At 53.0% G+C, this 25,599-nt stretch overlaps 13 protein-coding genes across 13 annotated transcripts; 6 read left to right on the top strand and 7 right to left on the bottom strand.

Moving 5' to 3' along the window:
• Nucleotides 1-214: 214 nt before the first annotated feature.
• TIM22 (Mitochondrial import inner membrane translocase subunit tim22) lies at nt 215-833 on the bottom strand (the record flags this gene model as incomplete). The annotated part of the gene is made up of 2 exons (XM_023602299.2): nt 215-685; nt 750-833. 2 exons carry the CDS (start codon nt 831-833, stop codon nt 215-217), a joined length of 555 nt encoding a protein of 184 aa, XP_023450651.1.
• Nucleotides 834-1,074: 241 nt separating this feature from the next.
• RHO25_010815 (uncharacterized protein) lies at nt 1,075-2,514 on the bottom strand (the record flags this gene model as incomplete). The annotated part of the gene is made up of 1 exon (XM_023602300.2): nt 1,075-2,514. The coding sequence occupies one exon, from the start codon at nt 2,512-2,514 to the stop codon at nt 1,075-1,077; it is 1,440 nt and encodes a 479-aa protein (XP_023450722.2).
• A 1,984-nt stretch (nt 2,515-4,498) lies between these two features.
• On the top strand, nt 4,499-7,357 carry RHO25_010814 (uncharacterized protein; the record flags this gene model as incomplete). Its single annotated transcript, XM_023602301.2, has 2 exons — nt 4,499-4,919; nt 4,992-7,357. 2 exons carry the CDS (start codon nt 4,499-4,501, stop codon nt 7,355-7,357), a joined length of 2,787 nt encoding a protein of 928 aa, XP_023450721.1.
• A 127-nt stretch (nt 7,358-7,484) lies between these two features.
• On the bottom strand, nt 7,485-9,215 carry RHO25_010813 (uncharacterized protein; the record flags this gene model as incomplete). Its single annotated transcript, XM_023602302.2, has 3 exons — nt 7,485-8,254; nt 8,318-9,029; nt 9,075-9,215. The coding sequence occupies 3 exons, from the start codon at nt 9,213-9,215 to the stop codon at nt 7,485-7,487; spliced, it is 1,623 nt and encodes a 540-aa protein (XP_023450724.2).
• Nucleotides 9,216-9,479: 264 nt separating this feature from the next.
• RHO25_010812 (uncharacterized protein) lies at nt 9,480-10,650 on the bottom strand (the record flags this gene model as incomplete). Its single annotated transcript, XM_023602303.2, has 6 exons — nt 9,480-9,697; nt 9,762-10,154; nt 10,206-10,346; nt 10,400-10,460; nt 10,513-10,525; nt 10,583-10,650. The coding sequence occupies 6 exons, from the start codon at nt 10,648-10,650 to the stop codon at nt 9,480-9,482; spliced, it is 894 nt and encodes a 297-aa protein (XP_023450723.1).
• A 677-nt stretch (nt 10,651-11,327) lies between these two features.
• On the top strand, nt 11,328-13,049 carry RHO25_010811 (uncharacterized protein; the record flags this gene model as incomplete). The annotated part of the gene is made up of 2 exons (XM_023602304.2): nt 11,328-11,425; nt 11,486-13,049. 2 exons carry the CDS (start codon nt 11,328-11,330, stop codon nt 13,047-13,049), a joined length of 1,662 nt encoding a protein of 553 aa, XP_023451307.1.
• A 226-nt stretch (nt 13,050-13,275) lies between these two features.
• RHO25_010810 (uncharacterized protein) lies at nt 13,276-14,468 on the bottom strand (the record flags this gene model as incomplete). The annotated part of the gene is made up of 6 exons (XM_065603328.1): nt 13,276-13,445; nt 13,539-13,839; nt 13,896-13,977; nt 14,044-14,255; nt 14,309-14,379; nt 14,435-14,468. 6 exons carry the CDS (start codon nt 14,466-14,468, stop codon nt 13,276-13,278), a joined length of 870 nt encoding a protein of 289 aa, XP_065459400.1.
• Nucleotides 14,469-14,834: 366 nt separating this feature from the next.
• Nucleotides 14,835-16,334, bottom strand: RHO25_010809 (uncharacterized protein; the record flags this gene model as incomplete). The annotated part of the gene is made up of 1 exon (XM_023602305.2): nt 14,835-16,334. The coding sequence occupies one exon, from the start codon at nt 16,332-16,334 to the stop codon at nt 14,835-14,837; it is 1,500 nt and encodes a 499-aa protein (XP_023451306.1).
• Nucleotides 16,335-16,629: 295 nt separating this feature from the next.
• RHO25_010808 (uncharacterized protein) lies at nt 16,630-18,192 on the top strand (the record flags this gene model as incomplete). Its single annotated transcript, XM_023602306.2, has 1 exon — nt 16,630-18,192. One exon carries the CDS (start codon nt 16,630-16,632, stop codon nt 18,190-18,192), a length of 1,563 nt encoding a protein of 520 aa, XP_023450720.1.
• Nucleotides 18,193-18,614: 422 nt separating this feature from the next.
• Nucleotides 18,615-19,385, top strand: RHO25_010807 (uncharacterized protein; the record flags this gene model as incomplete). The annotated part of the gene is made up of 1 exon (XM_023602307.2): nt 18,615-19,385. One exon carries the CDS (start codon nt 18,615-18,617, stop codon nt 19,383-19,385), a length of 771 nt encoding a protein of 256 aa, XP_023450719.2.
• A 380-nt stretch (nt 19,386-19,765) lies between these two features.
• On the top strand, nt 19,766-21,412 carry RHO25_010806 (uncharacterized protein; the record flags this gene model as incomplete). Its single annotated transcript, XM_023602308.2, has 2 exons — nt 19,766-19,991; nt 20,055-21,412. 2 exons carry the CDS (start codon nt 19,766-19,768, stop codon nt 21,410-21,412), a joined length of 1,584 nt encoding a protein of 527 aa, XP_023450845.1.
• Nucleotides 21,413-21,661: 249 nt separating this feature from the next.
• On the bottom strand, nt 21,662-22,960 carry RHO25_010805 (uncharacterized protein; the record flags this gene model as incomplete). The annotated part of the gene is made up of 1 exon (XM_023602309.1): nt 21,662-22,960. The coding sequence occupies one exon, from the start codon at nt 22,958-22,960 to the stop codon at nt 21,662-21,664; it is 1,299 nt and encodes a 432-aa protein (XP_023451305.1).
• Nucleotides 22,961-23,513: 553 nt separating this feature from the next.
• RHO25_010804 (uncharacterized protein) lies at nt 23,514-25,346 on the top strand (the record flags this gene model as incomplete). Its single annotated transcript, XM_023602310.2, has 1 exon — nt 23,514-25,346. The coding sequence occupies one exon, from the start codon at nt 23,514-23,516 to the stop codon at nt 25,344-25,346; it is 1,833 nt and encodes a 610-aa protein (XP_023451405.1).
• Between the last annotated feature and the right edge of the window lie 253 nt (nt 25,347-25,599).

Here is a 25,599-nt window from a genome sequence, read left to right as displayed (position 1 = left end):
GCTGGTCTGGGGCGAACGGCGCGCCTCCGCAGCTCTTGCAGCGCCAGTCTTCCTGCCGTTCGCTCGATTGCCAGCAAAGGCGACAATCCCGGTGTTGCGCACTTTCCATCTGCTATGTCGCATGGTCCCACGTGGTATGTCGCATAGTGTAGAGCCCGTCCTTCCAGACCATAGCAGCTCATCTGTACTGTTATCTTGGCCCTCATCTTTCAGCTCACATAATCGGATCAGCCGCCCTATCATCCGACTCCATCCTCATGTACGAATCAATCGCAGCACTGAACGCCGCAAATCCCGCGCAACCCACAGCCATAGCCTGCGGACCACCTCCTTTCGCCAGAAACGCGCCTGTGATGCACCCAGCCGCGACTCCGTTACTCAGCTCATTCTTCGCCCTGAAACCCTCAATGACACACTCAGTCCCCGAGAACAGCGCACCAATATATCCGAAGTTCTTCGCCGAGCTCAACGAAGCTTTGCCCATATCTTTGAAACCGATTTTGAGCTGCTCTTTCAATGGTATCGAGGGAATGTTGCCGGTACCAACGCCGCCTGGCATGCCGGAGGAGAGTGGTGTGTCGTATCGCATCGAGGACATGAAGAGGCCGAAGACGCCGCCGAGTGCGAAACCCATGCCGCCAGCCATGACGGTCTTGCCAGGACAGGATTCCATGGTGTTTTGCATCTATGAGAAGAAAGTCAGTATGGAGCGGGAGGGCCGATGTTTCGGGCGTGATGTTGAGACGCACGAATTTGATCATTTGTTGCTGTTGAATCATCTCCGGATCCATGTTGCCAGCGCCGCCGCCCATCGGGCCTCCTGGAAATGCCATCGTGCAGATGGTATGGTCGATCGAGGATTTCTGGATGTTCGCAGAAGTGTCGAGGTGAAGGTGAATGTGAAAGTGAGCCGAAAGTTCAGCCAGGGTCCGGATCAAATGCCGAACTTCGTCCGCGCGGAGTTACGGGGAGATTAGGAGGCTGCTGCTGCAGTATTGGTCCAGGTTCATCCAATTTCGTCTCTATATACAAGTCTACGTGATAGAAATATTCTATTGAAGGAGAGGTCGCCGATTACGCCTCCCTCTTCTTCGCTCCAAGCGCGCGTGCCTCTGCGGCAGTGCCTATGTAATCATCTTGCCCAGTGAACTCTTCGCCGGGACTTGGAGTAAGCGATTTCTCCCACTCCTGCATCAGATGGCTGGCAGTCCTTCTCAACGACCCCGCCGACTTCTTAAGAGCCGGCCATGGGATCGGGTCGCGCTTCGTTGAGTCAACCTTTGTCGGCTCCAGTGGTTCAAAGGAGCTAATGCCGGTTGATCTCGGGCTTCCGGATACTGTTGAAGGCAGAGTATTGGTGTCTGAAGTCACGCTTGACGACGAACGAGACTGCTCAGGACTATCATCCCATGTGTCCCAACCGTCATTTGACATGCCAGAAAGCCTCTTCGCTGCTGCTTGCTTCTTCAAGGATGGCTGCCGCGCATGTTTTGATACTGTTGCCTTCTTTACTTGAGGTTGAGAAGGCTCTCCAGGTGGCGGTACACCGAATTGAGTCCAGAAAGATGGGTCAGCAAGGTCCGGAATCGCAGATGTAGACTGATTGCGCACTGCCGGAAGTCTTGTAGACTCTGCGGGCGCTCTGCCAGCTGTCGACGAGCCGCAGGAGCCTGGTCGCAGACTGCTCTTACTGCCCTGCTTCCTTATGGCGCTCAGAGTCTGTGTGGAGCTTTTCCTGCGTGGAGGGGGAATAGCGTGATGTTCCTCGCCGACTGTTGCTTGTTTCAGGTCTTCCCAAAAGGTCCACAGCCCGTCTCTGAATTCAGATGCTACCTTCTTACTGGTACGCAGGATCGCTTCCTGATCAATGCTGGCTCTTTGAGTCAGATCGATATTCGGGTCGGCAATCCTGTCCAGCTCGCCAACTAAGTCGCTGTTCTCGGATCCTCTGGCGACCAGCGGCGGCCGTGCGGTCGCAACAGCAGTATCAAGGCTCTGGCGCATAGGGTTCTTCAGACTGTCCCGGCGCAGTGGTGGTGACAGCTGCACTGGTACTCCGTTTCCACGTACGTTGTCTCTGTCCGGTGAGAGCAGCGAGAGTGTACGGGTGTGCCGCTGGCCTGGGATGACAGTGCGCCCTCCTTTGCTGTTGCTGCGCGAGAGCAGTGCTTTCCTGCGAGCCATCTCCTGCTGCATCCAGGCGCTCGAACCGTTGGCGTCCTCCTCCTGATCCGCAGCGGGCAGAGATGTCTGCAGCGGCTGCAGTTTTGTCAGACGTCTGGCATCTTCTCTCTTCTTCTGCGCCTCGTGTTTTGCCCACAGCCTTTTTAGCCTCTCCAGGTCTGCCTCTGCGCGTTGTACCTCCTCTTTCAACTCCAGCACACGCCGCTCCTGACAAGCGATAAGTGTCAGAAACGAGTTGCTGTCGGGCACAAAACTGCCGTTGAGAGCCGCATGCACATCCTGTGCGCCTTCTGTAGACTCGACACTCGGTGACGCGGGCCCTATGGGCATGCTCGATGTGGAGGGTTGAATGGGGAACTGCACGGAGAATCGATTCGCTCTAGGCTGATGTCGAGATTGGTCAGAGACCTTGGACCAGGTGCGGCCATGGCTGTGGAAACTTGTCCGTCCTGGCACGGATGTTGATGATGAGGGAGAGTGATTCGAGTTCGCCAGCGATCCCGTGGGGGAGGTTATTGTGTCGCCATGCTGGGCTTCAGTTGGGCCACCCCGAGTGCGTTCGATAGACATTAATCATGAAGACATTGACAGGTCGGCCGTGGTCACAGGAATGACAGGATGGGTTGGGAAGAATAGGCGGAGCGATAAACGTGCCCCTATGAGCGCGCTGGTCAAATGGTGCGTGTGCAGAAGGTTAAGTGAGGGTTACGCGTAGGGGGAGTCCGTGCCGAGCGTCTATGACCGACGCCAGCGTTTGAGGGAAAGTGCTGTCCCACCAGTCTGAGGCATAGCTGAACTGTGCAAGCTACACCATTTCACCTATTCCTGTCCTAATCTTCAAGCAGTAACGTTGACAGTCGACGCACTGTCGCCCAATCTCGACGACTACCGAAGAGATGCATTCTGCGACCGCCGGGCCAGCGACTTGCGAACCAGAGATTTGATGCAGGGATCTTGAATGTGGACTCCGCCGCCGCACCAGTCAACAAGAGTCCTTTCAGCGTCAGCACATATCGAGCGCACCTGTACGAAAAACATGTCACCAGCTGCAGCGATCCCGTGCGTCTGGCCTCACCGCAATGTGAACATTCTCCCCCTCCCTCGATCTGGCCCACGAGCAACCGGGTTCGCTCTGCTATCGCGTCCATACAGCTTCTGCCCGAAATCAGGTCGCGCTTCATGACATTCGAATGTAAGACTGTGTGACACTACAAGACAGGGTGCTACTGTCCTCTTCGAATAAGCTGGACATTCCGATATCGACTTCGTATTGTTGGCCGTTTGGTGCACGGGCCTCTATCAGCAACGTGGCTGCCGCGACTTACTGAAGAACTCGCGTTGAATTCTGTGTCCAGAGGTCTACGAATCGCCGTGAGCTTGCAGATACGTCCTGCCGCACCATCTTCGCCTCGCCTAAGCATACAAGGCCTTAGCCACGCCGCAGGTTCCGCGTTTCTTTCCAAGGAGCGTATTTACCAGCCAATAAGTGGCATGGTTGTCGGTGAGCACTTGGGTCAACAGATAGCAGAGATTTGCGTAGGGGCTGTGTGATTTACGAGCTGGGCGAGCAGGCTGCTTCAGTGACCACCAGAATACCGCGTCGACTCAATGTTGTCCTCTTGGCACGACTGCAAGCATGTTACATCGAATCCGGCCAACTTGCTGTTCATGATAATGGCACTTCTGCTGTACAAGTATCCCATACTTGCCATTCGAAGATGAATTCATGGCGCTAGGAGGTATCCTCGTTGTTATGGTGGGAAATGGTCACGCTGCCATCTAAAGCTCAGCGACACCGGCAGGATGTATGCTCACTTGGCGCTGGATCATTCCTACTATGCTCGTGACATAGTTTCTTTGCGCTTCGAAGTGACATTTAATACATGGCCAATATGATCTGCCAACTTCCCATATGCAAAGGGTTTTGATCGAGCGTCGCAGTGTCTATGGACGGTCGGAAAGCCGTGCGTCTCCACTCCCGCTCTCCACAAAACATCGGCTTCCCGAGGCTCTTCTCTGCCCACTGCCCACGCTGCAGACTCTGCAGCCCTGTACCCAATCTCTCTTATTTCTCCGTCTGTCACTCCGACACGTGGTGCAACGACGGATCATGCGGCCGGGACACATGTACAGCACCCAATTGCCCACGCGCTGACCAGCCGCCCAGCGAATCGCCGAGCTTGTGGCGTTGCGGGGGCGAGTTGGAGAACGCTGTGGAGAGCAACGGCTATAACATCGGCTCCAACTCTGATCGTTGAAACCTCGACCACACCCCGGGCTCCACTGCTGTTGCGCGGTCGACGACTAGAATATTATGTCTGCCACTGAGACGCAGCCTGTCACTGCTGGACCTGACGATTCCGGGGAGCCGGCTCAGAAGAGGGCCAGATCTTCAGATGGGGCCGCTTCAGCTGGAGAGCCGTCATCCACGAATGGAACCGGCGGCGCCAGCGATCCAGCAGGGCCGACCATCAATGGTATCCCGGCCAGCCAGAGGTTGTACAGTTGCGGCAAGTGCTCGAAGAGTTATGCACGACTAGACCATTTGTCTCGCCACGTGCGCATGCACACTCAAGAAAAGCCCTACCAATGTCAGATATGCACCAAGGCTTTTGCGCGAGCCGACTTGCTCAAACGACATACTCTCGGCCATTCGAAAGATGACCCGCAGTCGAAGCCATCCATCATCCAGCACAGCCGGGTATCGCAGGCCTGTGAGGCTTGTGCTGGACTACGTACGTGAAATCTGGTCGAGCAGGAGTTCGCAGGTGGCGATCAGATGACGATGATTGACTGACATGCAACAGATCTGAAATGTGAAGAAGAGAAGCCTTGCAAGCGTTGCACGAAAAAGGGCATCCATTGTAATTACACAGCGAACTTCCCTCCTGGGATGAACTCGCCCCAGGACAATGGCTTCGGAGCGGAACAGCAACAGTATGGCGAGCACATGCAACAGATGCAAAGCATGCCCCAGTCAAGCATGCAACAACATGATATGGCTTCCATGCAGCAGATGCAGCCAATCCAGACGCCGCCACTCCAACAGCACCATAGACATTCGTACTCACAGCCGAACATTCACATGCCTGCCATGCAGATGACCGAGCCACCTATACAGCACCAGCATTCCCAACAGCCACCAGCACCGATGGCAATAGACCCAGCGATGCTGCCGCCGCAGAATTCCGCACCGAACATGTTTGATTATCTTAGAGACAAGATGATGCCTCAAGGCATGCAGCACACCGGGGTACAGATGATGGACTATCAAACCGGTCCATGGACACCTCGCGAGCTGTTCGATTTTGGTGTGGACACAAACATGGAGCTCAATGATGTGGATCTCAGCTTCCTGGATTCTTACAACAACACCAATCCTTTCGACCTGCGGACCCCCAGCGCCGGCTTTCCCACCGGAACTTCAGACATCGTGCCTACCTTCACATCTGCGCCTACTTCTGTACCTATTGACACTAATGCGCTCCCGAAAGCTTCTGTGTGGCGATTTCGGCCCCTCGAGAAGGATTCGGGAAGCGCAGAGCAAGCGAACTTGTCACTGCCAACACCAACAAGTTTGGACATTGATCGACGTGTTACAGTTGAAGCATTGTCTCAGACCTCTCGCGACAGAATTTTGGCACTGGTCCTGAGCACTTGTAAGCCCAACAGTATACCTCGGGCAGTGGCCTGCTTCCCATCAGTGGGCCTACTGGACAGTCTATTCCAATTCTCCTTGACCAGCCCTGGCTCACACGCTAAGCACTGGATACATGCTCCGACCCTACTTGCCGATCAAACAAGGCCAGAAGTTCTGGCTGCCATCTGCTCTGCTGGGGCGGTGCTGACCCCGGATGGGTCAATACGCAAAGTCGGATATGCTATTCAAGAAGCAATCAGAACTGCAATACAAGTACATGTCGAGGATGATAATACTCTCATGAGAGATCTGCAAATAATGCAGGCGTCTCTGTTACAACTGAAGATCGGTCTGTGGAGCGGCAATTCACGCAAGATGGAACTCGCAGAAGGATTTCAACAGGTCCTCGTCACAATGGCACGCCGCAGCGGATTGTTTAGACGTGGCACATATGAGCGAATCGTGCCAAAAGCAGAAGATCATGGCGAGGTCCTAGAAAGCAAATGGAGACAATGGGTCAAGCAGGAGTCTCGAAAACGACTCGCACTGCATCTCTTCAGACACGACCTCGAGGCTTCTGTATCAGTATTGAGCAGTCCTCTGATCTCGTACGCAGAGCTCTACTTGCCACTTCCGGAGTCGGAGAGCCTCTGGCACTCGCCCACTGCGGAGTCCTGGAAGGCAACGTATATGCGCAACGCGGGGCCAACTTCAGATCGCCAACCCTCCCTGGTGGATTGCATACAAGATCTGGACATTCTTGCTGTGCGGGACATTTTTGTCGACCAGCGTCAAGCAAGCATGGCAGTCCTTGGAGCCGCGTGGCGTATGATCTGGGAGTATCGACAGCTCGACTCATCGCTCAAGAACAATGCCAATCAATGGTCGAACGGCAACATGCTTATGCAGAGTCGGCATAACGAGTTGACAAAGTTGCTTCAAAATTTCCGAATCAGCTCAATAGAGGATACGAAGATTACATTGATCGTCGAACTTCTGCTAATGCATTTGCACATGTCCTTAGAAGACGTGCAACTCTTCGCAGGAGTGGAAGGTGAAGAAGAATCACGGAGAGTCTACCCTTCTCTTGTGCAATGGACTCGCACAACAACTGCAAGACAAGCTCTATGGCACGCCGGACAAGTCTTACGAGCAGCTCGAGATCTCCGACCAGGTTTGGTATGCGACTTCGCAGCCATCGCAGTCTATCAAGCTAGTCTGGCATTCTGGTCCTACGGCATCATCACCAGAGCGACCGAACCCGGACCAGTCGCCAACAACACTCCGATTGCGTTCTTGGACGGGAGCGATGATAATGGTATCCAGAGATGGATCGTTCACGGAAAAGGCAATGCGGCAATCAGAGTGTGGACCAACAGTGGTGAAACACCAGTCATGCTTTCGAATCCAGACGAAGTTGTTGGCGCCGTGGTCGTCATCATGCGAGCGAATCATCACGATACTAGGAACCCTCCACTTGTGGATAATTTGATTAATATTATGGAAGGATTGCGAAAGGCTGCTAGAACATGAAAAAGAAAGAGATCTTGTGAAAGGGCTGGTTTGAGAACTGTGTATATTCTTTCTGCGTTGCAGCGTGTATTAGTGGTGGTGTAGATATTGTTCAGAAAGGTACATGCGAGCTATTCTGAAACATATTTCACAATTCGTCTCTTTTCTGTTTCGATGACTTCTCTTGGTTAAACATCTGCAACCACTTTCTCACTACACGAATCTCCCACTCGTGCGCCGCTCGAATAAACTGTGGCTCTGCAGATACGTCTTTGATTCCGTAGGAATCCCAATGATGCCCTGCACCGGTGATCAACAGTTGCGGATGTAAGTACGCATCTTCCGCATTCGTCGTCCTTCTCGGACCCGCATCAGCAGAATGATAACACAGATCTAGCCAGACATCTTGATCACCATCGATGTGTGCTAGGCGGTCAGCGATAACATTGTATCCGCCATATTTGTTGTATGGACGGAGATCTGGCGCCGAAGGGATATGATTATGCTCTCCGGGAGGAAAAGCCCAGTCGCACCATTGCTGAGTATAGTCGAGCTGCACGACCCTCGAGAGAAGGCTTGGTCCGGTGGGGTTCGCGACTTGATATGCGCCAGATTCGGTGCAGGTACTGTAGAGATAGGATCGAGAAGCAGAGTTCGTGGTGTCAGCATAGTAGGTTTTGTTCTGGGTGCCAAAGCAAGATGTGCTAGCGATATCGCCGCTGGTGCATGTAGATACGAGGTATTGTTTGATGTAGTTTGCATAGTTGCCGAGATTAGGCCAGGACTCGTTATTGGTGTAAGCAGAGAGTTCGTGGTCAATGGAGGTGATGTTTGAGGTAGCGTCGAGGTTGGTGACGTTGTTGCAGAAGTGGAAGAAGTCGTCGGAGCCGTTGTCGGCCCAGATGATTTCCTGCCAGGCTGAAAGAAGAATGTCAGCATGTCGCTGACTGAGTGCGGGATCAAGGACGGTCTGCCACTTACTATTCGTTGGATAATTCATTGGCCCGCCCAAAGGAAACGCGATCGCCATCGCGAAGTCTCTGTCATCCTTCAATGCCTCCAGACCGAATACGCTCTTCATGTGATCAACTTCAGACGCATTTCCATGCTCGAAAACATAATCGATCTTGTCAACGATAGCATTAATACTCCCCACACAGTCCTGAGGAGCGTACTTCTGAATAGGATCATACCACTGCGGGTAAGCCAACTTTGCCTTCGTCGTTCCCGAAGAAGCGATGCCTCCCCAGAGCACGTCCGGATATGTCTTCACCGAGAAGGCCGTTTGAGCACCAGCCAGTGAACCTCCGTACAGAATCCAGGGTGTATCTGGTGCGGTCAACGCCCCATTGACGCCAGGAAATGTGGCGTGCTGCGCGAAATATGCATTATCAGCGATAGTCTGCTCAGTAGTGAGGAATCGTAGCTCGTCCGTGGAGGATATGTTGAACGGGAAGCTCTCGCCATAGTAGCGATTCTCGAGAATGACTCCCAGACCGTTGGTTGCCTCCATCAGAATTTGGATGATGCCAGTTTCGAGGTTCGAGAATCTGTTTTGTCCGTTCGTCTCGCCGCCTATGTACAAGAAGACCGGACCACCTGGCTTGTAGTATGAGCTGTCGAAAAAGTAACGCTGTTTGAAAGTGGCATTGGTGTGCGGTGCGTATTTGGTCTCATTGTGGAAATGGTCGATCTAGAGTATGTTAGATGTGCGCACGCGAGGCGGACTTTGACTAACGGGCTGATCAATGGTGTAGGCTTGGTAAGTGGCCTTCGCCTGCCTACGAGCAACGTCTCTTGGTGACTGACGCAGCTGCCGTGGACCGCTCACGGCATCGACAGCACCTAATGTGCCCAAAATCAAAGTCAACAGCAGCATTGTTGGATTTGTTGTGAAGGAAGTGCAAATGCTGAAAGAGCGATCTTTGCCAGGTAGCTATATCACCCTGCATATCGCGCAATGCATCGTGTCGTAGCATTCATGTCTCATTCTAGGCTGCATTAGGCAGCTGTGAGGTCAACAGCCGGGCCGTGATACGACATTGACATTAGCCGCCAAGGATCACCAGTTCTCGGCGCAAGGCTTGTGATAGGATAATCTGGAGCCAAGTTCGACGTGCACGACACCAATTGCCAACGTGCTTTACTCTCTCATCTTTGCTGAGCGAAAGGACTCGCTGTTGATCGGTAGCTTGGAATCCATGGTTACAGGGCCGCGCTCCGCTGCTCCGGCCGCAGCATTGCCGATGAATGAACTTGCGGGCCATGCGAATCCGTGGCTTCCGGCGTCAGGCTCGGTGAGGTATTCCACAAGTGCCATACAGACGTACACACCGACAGCAGTAAGAATATGCCACCAGCCTAGATAAGCGAGCAACAACTTGTCAGCGTCCACCACGAAATGACTCTGCACGTTTGCACTGACCATGTAGCTCGAGGATGAAAGCCAGTGGCATGCCCACAGTGTGCCGTATCTCATTCAGTGTATCGCAGGCAAGGAAATCGAGATTCCAGAATCCATAGCCGCTCGCGAACGAGAGACTGCCGATCAAAGCCAGCTTGCCGAGTTGTCGCTTTTCAACGGGTTTGGCTCGCTCGTTGAGGACTCTTACAGTTTTGTACGCGACAACGACCACCATGATGCCAAAGAGAAGCGCGTGACCGTGTATCTCGTTGGTGATCATATGCCAGGTGGAGAACAGTATCAAGAATCCGAACACGGCTACAGCTGCCCATGTCTGTGTTCTCTCTGATTTGTCAAACGTCCAGATACGATGGAAGACTGCTCCGGCAGCAAAGAGCATTGATAAATCGTCACCTGTACCAGTCAGTCAATGCAACTATTCGCATAGCATAAACTTGTGCTTACCCATCTGAGAATGGTACTTCAGCAAGCAATGGAATATTGCTGAGGCTATACCAACAGTCGCCAGACCGTAGTATTGGAGCGATGCATGTCGTGAGTGAGGCACATGTCGAAGTCGTTGTAACCCTCGCGCGGCATAGTAGACTGCAATATGTTAGCGATGTCAATCTGCATTACGTTGTCCAAGGTATCGATACTGTAGGCTATATTGGACAGTGTGTTGATGAATTCACCAATGAACGAAGTCACAATATGATCCTGTTCATGTCAGAATCGAGCATGGCTGTGCTCACGACGTCAACAGCCGCACCTCTTCGCAGAAGCTGTATCTGCTGTCAGTACTACCAGTGGGCAGCCACGACAAATAGGGCAAAGCTCACTTGTGCCGTGAAGTTGGTGTTCCGAAGAATGGGACGAACGGCACCTCCGGATACGCTATACCGAGCATCGTGTCTGTCCGTGGCTTACGCTGCTTGAAGAGTTCCTTCTTTGTCGGCTTGTTTGCACAATGGAAGAGCTCAGCAGACGTGATAGGAGAGAGGAAATCTGGCCTACTTAACCTCTGCCGTCTGAGACGTTGTGTTGCCACGACGCGACTTATCACAACACAAATCCTGTCCCTGTGCACGTTCGTCGACTTTGGCGCTCGCTTACACTCCCAATTGGCCGCGAGAGCTACTGAAGTCGGCGTTTCTTACAGCGGTATACTGGTCTGCGTGGCCACGTCGAAGGAGGCATTGCGCAAGAAGGACCTTGGCACGGGCGAATTGTGACTCGTGATGCTTGCCAAACAGGGGACCAGAGAGCTTCATCTAGACCCCGAGACGTGAAAGCTTCAGGCATGATCCCGATGTGAAATGGCAAATGTGAAGGTTGGTGGAGGCGTGGAAGGCGAGGGACGCGACGCGCGCCATCTTTTGTGATTCGTTTTGCCACTTTGCCACGTTCGTCGGATGCCTGAGGCAGCGATTCTGCCCTGCATTTCTAGCGCAACTCTATTCAGCATCCCGGTCTTGAACTTTCTTTGTGCTGGCATTCACAACAATCAACAATACCTACTTTGCGATTTCTCGACCCGACACTCACCGCGAAGTTGTAGAACGAGGCCTCCGAAGAACAACGGAGATGGCTGGCCCGATAACTCCCGATGCGCAGCCCTGGACCAGCTTGCAGGGCAGACTAAACGATGGCCTCCTTCGCGGCTTGGCTGGAATGGGTTATGAGTGAGGCAAACGTCTGATCAAGGTCATCCGCTGTGGAAGTCATATGCTAATACCGGGTAGATATATGACGCCGGTCCAGCAGAAAGTCCTCACTGAGCTCCCATCATTCGACGCCGATTGTCTTGTTCAAGCCAAAACCGGAACTGGCAAGACCATTGCGTTCTTGCTTCCTGCATTGCACTCCCTTCTTGCAAACCCGACAGTCCCGCGGGGGCAGGTGGCAATTTTGATCTGTTCTCCTACCCGTGAGCTCGCGTTGCAGATCGCGAAAGAATGCAACTCAGTCACCGCTCAGCTGCGCCCTGGTCTGGAGTGCCACACGGCGTACGGAGGCACCTCCAAAGATCGGGATCTCAAGGCCTTCTTATCTGGTGATCCAAAGATTGTGGTTGCCACACCTGGACGGCTGAACGACTATCTGAATGACGAATATGTCGCGGAGAAGTTTGCGAACCTACGAACATTAGTTTTGGATGAAGCAGATCAAATGCTTGAGGCTGGATTTCTGGTCGCTATAAACGAAATTCTGCGCCGTCTACCGCCCAAAGACAAGCACCATTGGCAGGGAATGTGCTATTCTGCCACGATTCCCGAGAAAATCAAGAGCGTCCTACCCAAAATTTTGAGCAAACAGCACACACACCTGTCTACCGTGGACCCGAACGAGATACCGACGATCGACCTCGTGAAGCAGCATTCTGTCATTGTGCCATCGGTGGCAGACGTGTACCCTGCGTTATGGGCTCTCCTTCAGAAAGAGTACACTGCTACGAAGAGCGACTTCAAGGCCATCGTCTTCGGTTGTACAGCGAACGGCGTCGCTCTCATGCATGCACTCTTCTCGAGTCTTCTGCGGGACAATAACAACATCAAAGTGTTCCAGCTTCAGTCACGCCTTACTCAAGCGAACAGAACGAGAACCACGAATGAGTTCAAGGATGCTAAGGCTGGGATTATGTTTGCTTCCGATGTTATTGGTCGTGGCATGGACTTCCCCAATGTCTCGCATGTCGTGCAGGTTGGCTTGCCCTCCAACGGAGATCAATACGTGCACCGTGTGGGTCGCACAGCCCGAGCAGGCAACGAAGGACGCGCCATAATTCTGCTCACCCAGCGTGAAAGCTTCTTCCTGAAGGTGAACAAGAAGTTGCCAATCACACCGTATCCTGAGGATCTCACTGGTGCAGCGATCGAACAACCAGCCGCAGAAATTGGAGCAGCCTTCGTCAACGTCGATGAAGTCACTAAAGCGAAGGCTTACCAAGCATGGCTTGGCTTCAACAAAGTCTTCACGAAACAGCTTCAGCTTACGAACGACGGACTTGTGGAGCAAGCCAACGAATATGCTTCTGCAATGGGCTGCCCTGAGCCTCCCATGATCGACAAGCGTGTGGTAGGCAAGATGGGTCTGAAGGGTGTTCGCGGCTTGAACGTCGGCCTTGTGGAGCACAACACGTCCGGAGGTCGTGGCGGTCGACAGGGTGGTGGCGGTAATCGGAACGGCGGTGGCCATAGTGGAGAGAGTAGTGGCAGGATCGAGAAGAGTAATGGTGGCTCTAATCGTGGTGGCGGTGGCAGAAGAGGCAGAGGGCGCGGCAGAGGCGGACGCGGAGGACAGTCTTGAAAAGATCATGGTGTTCGGCAGTAAGGCAAGAGAGATACCCCTTGTTGAGCACTTGCATATGTGCTTCATGATAATAAAGATAGAATAGAGAGAAAATTCGAGGGACTGCAAGCTGAATGGTTACATAGATAATCTTACGGTTTTCCTTCCCAGCCCTGTTTGAGGAACGCTTCCGCTTGCGTGAACTGCATATCAGGTAACAGCTCATTCCATTCAGCAGACACATTTAATCTCCAGCACGAATACCTAACACCATGCCGCTCAAGAGCTTTTCTGCCAGAGCCCGGGCTTGCTCCGGTGTGAAAGCTGGATGATCAATCACTGGAAGCCATGAGCTTGTGATATTTCCAGCTTCCAGATCAGATATTTGCAGATATTCGACATCGAAGGGTCGACCTTGGAGGACGCGTCAGTCTTACTTGCACAATGGCATCTCTCGCTGGGACTTTATGTCGCCGGAGTGTACAGGGACTTCACATCTGCACTCACCTCTCACCCTCTCGCCAATCTTGATCAATTCTCCGATACTGATCTCCGTGCCTTTGATACCCCCTGTGACAGGCCACTCGCCACCGTAGTCGACTGCGTGCACTACGACTTTGACAAGATCTTCGAGTGTGGTCAAGGTCAGTCTATCGTTTTCTCCATCCGGCGAGAGAACAAGTGCTCGACAGTTCGCGAAATCAATGTGCGTTTCAAATGGGTTGAAGTGGGGCGAGGAAGAATGCTTATGAGGATAGAGAAAGTAATTTGGGAAGAGGCCTGGTTGGAAGAGTGTGTAAGATAGACGCTATTGGAGAGTCAATACTACAACTCAATGGAATTTACCAGAGAAGTGCGTCTTGCCTTTTCAGTCTGGTTGATTGACTCCAAATAGACTCGGATATCGTCTTTGCCTGAGTACCAAGGCATATGAGTGTTGTGTGCCCTACAAAAGGACTCTTGACATCAGCATTGAGCTTCCAAGAGGAGCGATTGTCTGGTGAGTTCTTACGTCGCCCACTCGCTCGGTGCAAAGCGTTTCACACCCGCTAGGATAGAAGCATCAATGAGAGCTCGTTGAGTTGCATTGTCGGGATCGGATTGTGTTGTGATGAAAGAGAGCACAGTATGTGTCTTCTTGAAAGCCTCTGCAAGCTGTGCTGCGTCTGTATAGCTCGTCTGTAGCCAGCGGCAGCCGGATCTGCTCTCGATTTTGGGAGGCTCCTGCGGCATTTTGAGCTATCAATCGGTAGAATGTCATGAGTAGTACGACTCACATTTCTCGAAAGCAACAAGATTTCGTGCTTGCCGGTGGCTACGAGCCCATCGATGACTTCTTGTGCTACGCCTAAGCTTGCTCAGTCACGACACCACCGTATGTGGCTGGCGAGGGGTGGACTCACTTCCAGAAGCGCCTGCAATGGCAATTGCGACCATACTGGACTAGTCTTTGCGCAGTGTGATGGTGGAAGCTGTTGCGCGAATTAGGGAGACTTGACGACGGTTGCCTTGTCGAGATCATGCGCGAAGGATCGCTGAACACTATATATGCCGAGAGCTTGGGGCAAGCTCATGCTGCACTCTGCCACTCCCGTCTGTGACCTAAAGCCTGCTTTCGATATCAGCATATACGAAATATTTGACTGGTGAAATCTGTAGAAAGTGTGCAGAGAAGAGTACATGTGCATTGTTCGCTTCTTCACAGCGGTCATCTGTATCGCATAAACACAAGGAAGTGGGTATCATTTGCTCAAGAGCAGCACGTCAATCTGTCGCCACGCCACAATACGTGGGAAGAGATCATCAAAATTCTCTATTCTTGCCATCTCCGGGTCCCAAAGCCCCGGCACCCCAGACGCCAACCAGACCCCAAAAGCCAATTCGCCATCCTCGAACGAGTCCAGCTGCACCTTGCCCTCGTCGTGTACGTAGCATGCCATTTGTGGCCTTCGTTGTGGTCTCGCCCTCGCTGTACATGATGCCGTAGACGGTGCCCCACACGCCGCTGTATGGAGCGGGCTCGACGATGAGTGTCGTGTCCGGATCCGTTTGCCTGAGCTGCGTCACCTGCGCTCTTCGAACGACGGTCTCAAATGGCAGGCGGACAAAGAGCTCGGTGAGGGTGGTCGTGAAAGCAGCGAGCGACCACAAAGATGGCGTAAGCTCGGGTGTTAGACCTAACTGGCGTCGAAGGAACAACGGCGCTGCAGCAGAAAACACATTGGGTATTGAGTGGTACAGTGCAGTAGGTGTCCAGAGGTTGGACGGAACGACCAAGGAAGGAAGTCGCTTCAAGTTTGAAACTAGGCCTCGCTTGCCCTCGGAGATGGGCGTGACAATCAATTTCGTCCGAACCAGGTCCAGTGGAGCCAGTAGCAGGCCCGTCAAGCAGCTTGCGAGGCCAATGACGAACAGTGATCCGATAGGATTCGGAGAATCGCCGAGATCGATGCCGCTGAATCCAACACCTCCTGATAAGTTCAGACCGGGCCCAAGTCCTCCCTGATCAGGACCAGCAATGTCGGGCAGACCGAGTATCGCAAGCAATAGACTTCGAATGAAGGAATCTGTCGTTCGGAGCAATATTGAATACAAAAACGTAGTGTTATTTGCCCGCCACAATCCAACGGCTCCCGATGTGTTGTACAGAGCAGAGATGGCCTGCATCACGCTTTCCGGCTTCTTCACTCGTATTACCACATCTTCTGCTGCGCCTGGTTGGGTTCTGTTTCTCGGCCGTGGGGTAGGCGATAGATCCTCACTCGGTGGGGTCCTCTTTCGTCTTCGGGGTGACCGACTGCGCGGTGCTGTAGCTGAGAAGTAGTCTGGGATATCATCGCTCCTGTCGCTGTCCTCGCCCTCGTCCGTCTCCGTTTCGTAGGGGTTTCCTCCTCTGCCTCTACTGCTGCGAGCATAGCCTGTGCTCTGTGCTGTGCGCTTTTTCTGTGAAGTCACTACTTCTTGTGATTGTGGGAGAGATACTTGGAGGATGGTCTTGGCGACATCGAAGGGTTGAGCCAGCAGGACGGATGTGTAGCGCCAGGCGAGGGTGTCGAACAAGCTGCGCGTATGTGACCAGGCCTCGCTCGTGGTGGACGAGATGTCGAGGTCTGGAAATAAGTCGCGGGCTGATGAGAACGAGGCATCGGGCCGTGATGCTGTTGTAGTGCCAGGCCGGGTCGCGTTCGCGGCTTGTGATGTTGATACTGATGGACCGGGGCCTATCGAGGGCGGGATGTAGTATGGACGCAGCGGGTTCGGCTCTCGCGACGACGCCATGGAGAAGCGGTCTTTGTGGTCCATGTCTGCTGGCGTGCCCGTGCCAACTTATCGGTCGCAGGAAGAGAGGTGTTGATGGCTGCTCAGATGACGATGCAAGCAAGCAAGCAAGCAAGCAAGCCACAGAGCGGAGCGGAGGTCCGATCCGCCGCCGCCACCGAGAGGCCACAATACCTCCCCCACTCTGACTCGGACTCTGACTGCTCTGGACATCGTTTATTCCACTTCCAGCCCACCGCAACCCTCACCGGCGTCGAAGCCACCCTTCAGTCTTACACCATAGCAGCACAGTCGGGTATTACACCGACATCGTGTCAGGATGGTGTTGCAAGACCTCGGCCGCCGCATCAACGCCGCGGTCAACGATATCACCCGCGCCCCGACGCTCGATGAGAAAGCCTTCGATGGCATGATCAAGGAGATCTCCACCGCCCTCGTCGAAGCTGATGTCAACGTGAAACTGGTCTCCAATCTCCGCAAGACCATCAAGTCTGCAGTCAAGTTTAACGAGCTACCTGCGCACGCGAACAAGAAGCGCATTATTCAGAAAGCTGTCTTCGATGCGCTGGTCGACATTGTCAACCCACATGGCAAACCTTACGAGCCAAAGAAAGGCAAGAGCAATGTTATCATGTTCGTCGGTCTCCAAGGTGCGGGTAAAACGACTACATGTACGAAATTGGCACGCTGGTACCAGGCGAGAGGGTTCAAGACGTGCTTGGTTTGCGCCGATACATTCCGTGCTGGTGCTTTTGACCAGCTGAAGCAGAATGCTACCAAGGCCAAGATCCCATACTATGGCTCCCTCACTCAGACCGACCCTGTCGTCGTGGCGAGGGATGGTGTGGAGAAGTTCAAGAAGGAGAAATTCGAGATCATCATCGTGGACACTTCGGGTAGACATCACCAGGAAGATGCGCTCTTCGCTGAGATGGTGGAGATTCAGCAAGCTGTCACGCCGAACCAGACCATCATGGTCCTCGATGCTTCAATCGGTCAAGCAGCTGAGGCACAGTCACGAGCGTTCAAGGAGACTGCCGACTTCGGGTCTATCATCATCACGAAAACCGATGGTGCCGCGGCAGGTGGTGGTGCCATTTCTGCTGTGGCGGCGACTCATACACCCATTGTCTATATTGGTACGGGTGAGCACCTTTTGGATCTCGAGAAGTTCAATCCTCAATCCTTCGTCTCGAAGTTGCTCGGCATGGGTGACATGCAGGGCCTGGTCGAGCATGTGCAGAGTCTCAAGCTTGATCAAAAGGAGACCATGAAGAACATCACTGAAGGTCGCTTCACTGTTCGCGATCTTCGAGATCAGATTCAGAACATCTCCAAGATGGGACCCCTGAGCAAGATGGCAGGCATGATCCCTGGTCTGTCCGGCATGATGGGAGGTATGGACGATGCAGAGGGCGGTGACAAGCTCAAGCGCATGATCATCATCTGCGATTCCATGACACAAAAGGAGCTCGATTCGGATGGCAAGATCTTCGTCGATCAGCCATCGCGAATTACCAGAGTCGCTCGTGGCTCAGGCTCTTCTGTTCGCGAGGTTGAGGAGCTGCTCTCGCAACAGAAGATGATGGCAGGCATGGCGAAGAAGATGAAGGGCGGTATGGCCAACATGCAAAAAGCACAGGGTGCTATGGGTGGTGCCAATCAAAAATCTCAAATGGCGGCTATGCAGAAGAGAATGCAGGCTATGGGTGGTGCAGGTCGTGGTGGAGGCATGCCAGATATGAATTCTCTCATGAAGATGATGGGAGGAGGTGGAGGTGGCGGTATGCCCGACCTGTCTGGAATGGACATGAGTAGCATGATGTCCATGATGGGTAATATGATGGGAGGCGGCGGAGCTGGCCGTGGCCGTGGTCGTTGAATACCTCACCACTTTTGACGACAGCTCGATCATCAAGGACGACCCCTATGCACTTAATTGGATACTCCACAATACCGACGTCTTGACTATTCATTTTGGAAAGTTGAGCAGCGATCACATCTTTATAGAGCTACACCGGCTTCAGCAACTCGGCAGTCATCTGCACCCCAAGATTGTCCAGTGCACGCCAGAGGATGAAGTTCACATGCCAACCTGGGACGTGTTCTTCACCGGTGTCACAAGCAAGGGAGGCACGTCTGCCTGCTCGATGCCTGATCTGGTACCACAAGAAGGTCCCACATTAGGGACTTATAATTGCGAGATCACACTTTCCCTATCCTTTGATCGCAACTCAGAGCAGCTGCACATGCTTCCAGACTATGGCATCCAAAATTCAAAAATGCATCAAACTATTGGCAACCATGGACATCCTCGAGGTCGAATGCATCAAGCAGATGTCAGAATCGCACGCTTCCGCGCTAGCTGGAAGAGAAGACAAGAAGAACGTGTTGTTTTGTCTTCCACAAGAGCTCAGAGACGAGATCTATTCTCTGGTTGGCATCATAGAGTCGCAACGAGACACCGAGTATCTGAAGCCTCCACTGTGGCATCCATTGCAACTGGTCAGTCGGCAGACCCGAGCTGAGTACCTGGAGTGCATGAGCACGCAAATTCTCGTGGGCTATTACTACGATGATGAAGCTGAGCCAAGTGTGTGGAAGAAATTACCACCTTCCGCCATTCGACACATCATCATCGAAGGTCCAGATCCTGGTTGTTGCAACTTCAAGTCCCGAGGAATTCAATGCTTTGATCAGACGGCGGAAGAAGCTCGCGCACATGCCCCCAACTATCCCAGGCATCCAAACGTGTGCCGGGGTTATCTCCAGCTGAAGAAGCTGCTGCCCATGATACCAGATGTTGAATGCCATGCGGTTCGTCATAGATGTTCTTGGTGGACGGAGGATGGGCTGTGCTGGGCACAAATACTGAAAAGGATGGATTGCGCGGAGCTGGCTTTTGATCGGACTATGTTGCTGGACTCTGGGACCGACTATTGTGAACAAGATTCGGATTTCATGGGGAACATCAGTTGGAGACCAAATATGATTCAAGGCAGCATCTCGAAGGAAGTCATCAATACCGACATTCTTGCCCCAAGACAACCGATTCATCCCTTACAGGAATGCTAGCAGAACAAACACAAAATCATAGCAGAACAAACACAAAATCAGGCATCTCCATAGCACACGATAGTCCACAGCCGCCATTCCAATGCGTTCCGTATATCGGCGAGCCGCTGTCGATCTTTGACGCCCCGCAACTCGCATGGCTGAACGCCGGACTGAGCGCGAGGCTCTCGAGACAGCGTCGATTGCATGCATCGGCAATTGAAGGCACGAGATAATCAGGCAATGGCTGATCAGGACCTCCACATAGCGGCCACACATACCCCAGAAATACCCCACAAGACGACATGTCTTGGCGCCAGCCCTCGATACATATATAACCCGAGCGTCGTGACCACAGTAGCGATATCGCAGCCGACCGTCTTGCTTTCAGTAATCCAATCATGGGCTTTCAGCGCGCCAAAGAAGATCGTCCTACGCCGTCAGAGGTCTACAATTGGAGAATCTATGCCTTTGCGATCATTGTGTCCTTTGGAGTCCTTGCATATGGATATGACTCGTCATTTATCGGAACGACGATTGCGCAGCCTGCGTTCAAGCGCGACTTTGGGATGCTCAATATGAGCAAAGCAGAACAGGATGCTGTTAGCAGTAATTTGACCAGTATTTGTTCGTAGCGTCTTATCACTATTCTATTCAACCAAACATCTGATACTGATCATATTATTGTAGACTCGGCCGGAGGCTTCTTCGGAGCGCTCTTCATGTTTTTTGCCCTTGAGCTGCTAGGCAGATGGTGGACGATCGTCATCTCGAACGGCATATTCACCGTCGGCGCAGTTCTCTGTACAGTTCCAACAACTCAACTTGGCCTGGTATATGCTGGGAGACTTCTCACCGGGCTCGGTGTTGGAGGCATCGCGGCCGTGTGTCCCATATATGTCGCCGAATTATCACCACCCGCAATTCGAGGCCGGCTCACTGGATTCTTCGAGTCAGCGTATCAAATCGGCGCCGTCATTGGCTTCTGGGTTAATTACGGAATCGTCCATACCATCGGTACGGAGTCGTCCACAGCTTGGCGCATACCGATGGGTGTACAGCTCGTGCCGGCTGGGATGCTCGCCATCGGAATACCCTTCCTCAGAGAATCTCCAGTGTGGTTGATCAAGCAGGGCAGAGTAGAGGATGCCAGAAAGGCGTACAGCTACTTCAGATGCTTACCTGCCGATCATGTCTACATCACGGAAGACATCGATTTTGTCCATGCTGAGCTTGAGAACCAGCGAGGCGCGAACAAGAGCTTTACCAACTTCCTCAGCGATGCCGCAAGAGAGGCTATCAGCAAGGGCATCTGGAATCGCTTCGTGCTTGTCTTTGTCATGTTCATGTGGCAAGGCTGGTCAGGCGCTGCGGCTATCAATTACTATTCGCCTACCGTCTTCAGCAGCATCGGACTCACCGACACAACTCTCTGGACTGGAGTGTACGGTCTGATCAAGGCTGGAGGGTCAATCATTTTCTTCACCTTCTTCATTGACAGTGTCGGTCGCCAAAAGCCATGGATCGTGTCCTGTCTCGCTTGCGCCGCATGTCAATATTACCTGGCAGGCTACATCGCCGTCGGTAAACCACAAGCTGGAGCGACTGATCTCAGTGCAAGCACAATCGCTGGAGGCAAAGCTGCCACAGCTGCCATTATGATTTTTGGTGCGACCTGGTCTTTTGGTGCAAACGGTCTGCCATGGATCATATCGGCCGAGATCTTTCCTGCTTCTCTCAGGAGTATCAGTGGACCATGGGCGGGAATGAGTGTTTGGCTTTGGACGTTCGTCGTCACGAAAGCACTGCCCAGCATGTATACAAGCATGGGATATGGAGTGTACATTTTCTTTGCATCGATGCTGGTCTTGTCCTCTATCTACGCTGTGTTCTTCATCCACGAGACGAAGGGGCTGAGGCCCGACCAGATGGATGCCTTGTTCGGTAGAGCCAGCGATGCGCGACCTTCTGGGCCACGCGATGATGCGTCCACGCACACCAAAGAGGATCAGGGCAAGCAGTTTACCACGCGAGTGGAGGTTGTGTAGTTGCACGCATCGAGATTCAGGCAGGAAGGTGCTTGTAGCCGTGATCAGAACTGACTGGTCCGCTCAAATTCAGATGGAGTTCCGAGCAAAAGGCTTCTTGCTGCACAACCCCATCGCCCAAGAGTCACTCTCGCTCGTCGTCGTCAATACTGAGCGTTGTAGCACGCATTCGTTGCGTAGACGGGCTCGATTCTTGGCCCCGGAGCCCGAAACTGATTTTCCGACAGCGTAGTGCGAGGCCTCCGTGCTTCACTTCACAGCAGCAGCCAATTCTGGCTCTGTCTTCCCTCGCTCCAATGCCCTGCATTGTTCCCAATTGTCCCGAAGCCAGTCGTCCACAGCAGCTGAATTTCTGAGAGCGTCGCCATCCAGCCAGAATCGCAACTGCGATTCTTCATCGCTATGTTTGTGTGCCAAAATCTTTGGTTGGCCACCGTCAAAGCCCACCCATCGACGAATGGCTTTGACAATTTCAGCGACCTTTTTCTCGCCTCCGTCGTAGTGTTTTGCCACCATCGGCTTGATCAGATAATCGGCAGTCTGGTTTGCGATAGAAATGGCAAGGTCGTCTCGAAGCTTGTCAACTTCTTCCCGCTTATCGAAGAACGAAACAGCCTCCTCGCGCCATTCCTGCCTTCGCCTTGCAAGATCGTCTTTCCAGGTTGCCGAATCATCGAGGTCGCTAACCTCTAGCTCCATATGCAATGGCAGATAATCTTTGAAGAAGCTTGTGATCATTGATCGTTTGTGCTCCTTTTGACGCTGATTCGATGTGTCTTTGCGCTTGTACTGCAAGTTACCCACATAATCTGGAGTGAGCAGCCTGCATGTTGCGAGCCAGGCGTAGAATTCGTCCACAGAGTCGAAGGTGGAGTGATATTGCGCAACATTGAGGCCGAGGAATTGCATGACATGGTCTGGATCATTCGAAAGAAATAACAAGCCCTGCCGATCTGTGACGCGCAAGTGAAATTCGCTTGCCTTTGCTTTCGCATCTTCGAGCTCTTTGAGACGAAGGAATAGACCTCTATCGCTCACCGTGAACCCTAGATTGTGGACAATCTGCCCAAGCAAGCCCGACAAGTCGCCATATGAAGCATAAAAAGCATGCCAGTCGAATAAAGCTGGCTCAATCAAGTCGATGTCAATCTGCGCATACTCCAACTCGCTCTGTATCGGTGACGCCTGTCGACCCTTGTTTGAGTGGACGTTAGTGTACCTTATTGGCGGTTCGGTGTGTTTCTCGCCGTCGAGGGCTACAGCCAGCATATGTAGACCACCGTACGACAAGAAGCCAGCTGCTCCAAGAGCAGTCGCAAGTTGAGTGGCATCCAGCGGGCCATCCGAGGCGACAATGAAATCGATATCGCCATAATCAGCTTTGCCTGGAGCCTCTCGCAGTTGAGTGACACGGCAATTTGGAAAGAACTCCGCCAAGCGCTGTAGGTAGATGGTCTTTAAGCGTTCATATGTCTCTGGTGTCATCCGCGGAGTTCGCAGTGTCGGTTGTCCTTGTGCCACCGCATGAGCAAATGCTGCGCCGCCCATGACGAGGCACTGATTGTCGATCGTCTGAGTTCAGCAGGTAGTAGAGTCAAAGTGGACGTAGACGCAGTAGCGCCGCGAGTCTTTCTGTGCTTCTGGAGCATGCAGTGGAAAGCGAGTGAAGTTGTGGATAGCAAGCCCTGTCAGATCAATGATGATTCAAGTGCAATGTGGGAGGACATTGATTCAGAAATACTTATGAGATCTGTGCTCGTCCGAGGCGATTCGAAAGTGAATGTATATCACGCGAATGAGCATGTCACGCCGCGTGAATGCGAGTCAATGACTCTACTCTTCCGCAAGCGCGATCCTCTGTGTGACTGATGCGGTTCAGTGCGGCGAGCTCGATGGAGAAGAACTACGCCAAATTTGTCTGGGACGGCTCACAGAGCTTTCTCAATGTGATGAGAGCGTGAGTCGATGAAGTTGTGTTCAGGCCAGGCGTCCATTGGAATGTGGACGTGTATCTGAAGCGAGCAACGGACCGCGCGCCGAAAGCTTCCATACTTGCTGAGCGTCATCACCAACACAACTTCAGGTTCTTCCACTAACGAACATGTCTACAGCGCGATGGTTGCTCAGACTTCCTAGAGTAGCGAGCACAGAATCTGCTCAGACTCAAGGTAGGGTGAGATGCGGTCAACTACAGCAAAGGAGATGGAAAGGTAGTCGAACTCCACGCAAACCGCCACCGCGAGCCCGACCATGGGCAAGCATACCGAAGAAAGATGGAAATGAGCACAGTACCAATTTGAGTCGCGAAAAACAGGATCGCAGCCTGGAGGAGAGAACGGCGAACATATCGAGGCAGCAACATGAAGCCCCGCAGGAAGAGGCCCAGCAGCCCACCCAAGCGCCCGACCAGACAACAGCAGGACGAAACACCCAGCTCGCCGCTACCCTCGCCGAAGCAGACACATCCGACCTGGTGACAGAAGTTCGTATCCCAGACGATCCTTATGGCGTTCTTCCGCCAGATCACCCGGCCCTTGCGATCCTGTCGAATAGCTCGCTGGTCATTCAACGCCAGCTAGAGATGATGAACGTCATGCTTGGTTTTGAACAAGCAAATCGTTACATCGTCATGGATGGACAGGGACAGACAATAGGGTATATCGCAGAACAAGATCATGGCATGGGCAGCATGTTCAAGAGGCAGATGTTCTCGACACATCGAAGTTTCACGACACACATATTCGATAAACATGAGCGGGAAGTGCTGAGGATACATCGCCCATTTGCTTGGATCAATAGTCGCATCAGGATATACGATCCCGTTCCTCCGGGCGGCTATGAAGAGCGAGAAACGTCAACGAGCACGGCTTTGCAAGGCACGAGCGCGAGCTCTGTCGTGGACCAGACTGCTGTTGCGCAGATCTCGCCACTGAAGCTCGAGGAGATGCGTGTCATCGGCGAGACGAGACAAATATGGGCTCCACTGAGAAGGAAATATGCGATGGCGACCTATCGACCTAGCGAAGACCCGTCAGATCCCTACAGCGCACCGCGCATTGAATCTGGCGAGCGTCCAACCTCCGACACCAAAGACGTGACAGTCACAGAAGCAAAGACCGGAGACAGTGCGATCGAAGCGGGAATGAGACAATTCGCTCACGTTGACGAACCATTCCTATCCTGGGACTTTACGCTACGCAATGAATCAGAAGAGACAATTGGTAGCGTGAATCGCAACTTCGTTGGCTTTGCACGAGAAATATTCACCGATACTGGTGTCTATGCTTTGCGTATGGACAGCGCTGCTCAACAGGCTCAGCTTCAGGATCCGGACGGGAAAGCGGTAGCTGAATATCAACGCGAAGGCACAGCTATGACTCTTGACCAAAGAGCTACAATGCTCGCCACGGCGGTTTGCATAGACTTCGACTACTTTTCGAGGCACTCGGGCGGTTCCGGCATGATGCCCATGTGGCTACCGTTTGGCATGGGTGGCGGAACCGCTGCGGAGGGTGGAGCTGCAGCCGGTGCTGCTGGGGCTGCCGGAGCTGCAGAAGGCGCTGGCGCCGTCGAAGGTGCCGCTGCAGGCGCTGTTGGAGCAGCAGGTCGTGCTGGCGGCGCGATTGGGGCCGGCGAAGGCGCCATAGCAGGTGCAGGATCCATGGCAGGATATGAAGCCATGCAACGTGGCATGCACGGCCCTCGAGGAGGCGATGATGCCAGTCCGACTGCGAACGAGCCTTTTGCCGGGGACGGGCAGTATCCGCCGCAGGACAATGCACCCAGCAGCAGCAATGATACATGGGGAGAGAATGACGACCCCTGGGGAAGAGGAGGACCAGGAGATGGACCACCCCCACCAAGTGCTGGTGGAGAAGGTGGCGGCGATGGCGGAAGTTGGACAGATGCCATTGGGGACTTTTTCGATGTTTGATATCGAGAGGGGTTGGGAACAGTTTTGACTACTCCACTCACATCGTGTGCAATGCATGGCGAGGCTGAGGGCATTCAGCATGGCCAATATTCGAGGCCTACAGAACCGGATAGAGTGTATGAATAATGACGAGCAGAAACCTTCTTCACTTCCGCCAGGATCAAAAGGCTGATGAAACTTCAAGACTTCTCCACTCGCTTTCATACATCAGCAAAAGCTCAAAAGTCATGCTGGTCATAACACTGATGGGTAT

The sequence above is a fragment of the Cercospora beticola genome, chromosome 7 (genome assembly GCF_033473495.1).
Source record: "Cercospora beticola chromosome 7, complete sequence".
In the NCBI taxonomy this organism is placed as follows: domain Eukaryota; kingdom Fungi; phylum Ascomycota; class Dothideomycetes; order Mycosphaerellales; family Mycosphaerellaceae; genus Cercospora; species Cercospora beticola.
The sequence above is the reverse complement of the archived record's forward strand: the minus strand, read 5'-3'. Positions and strand labels throughout refer to the sequence as shown.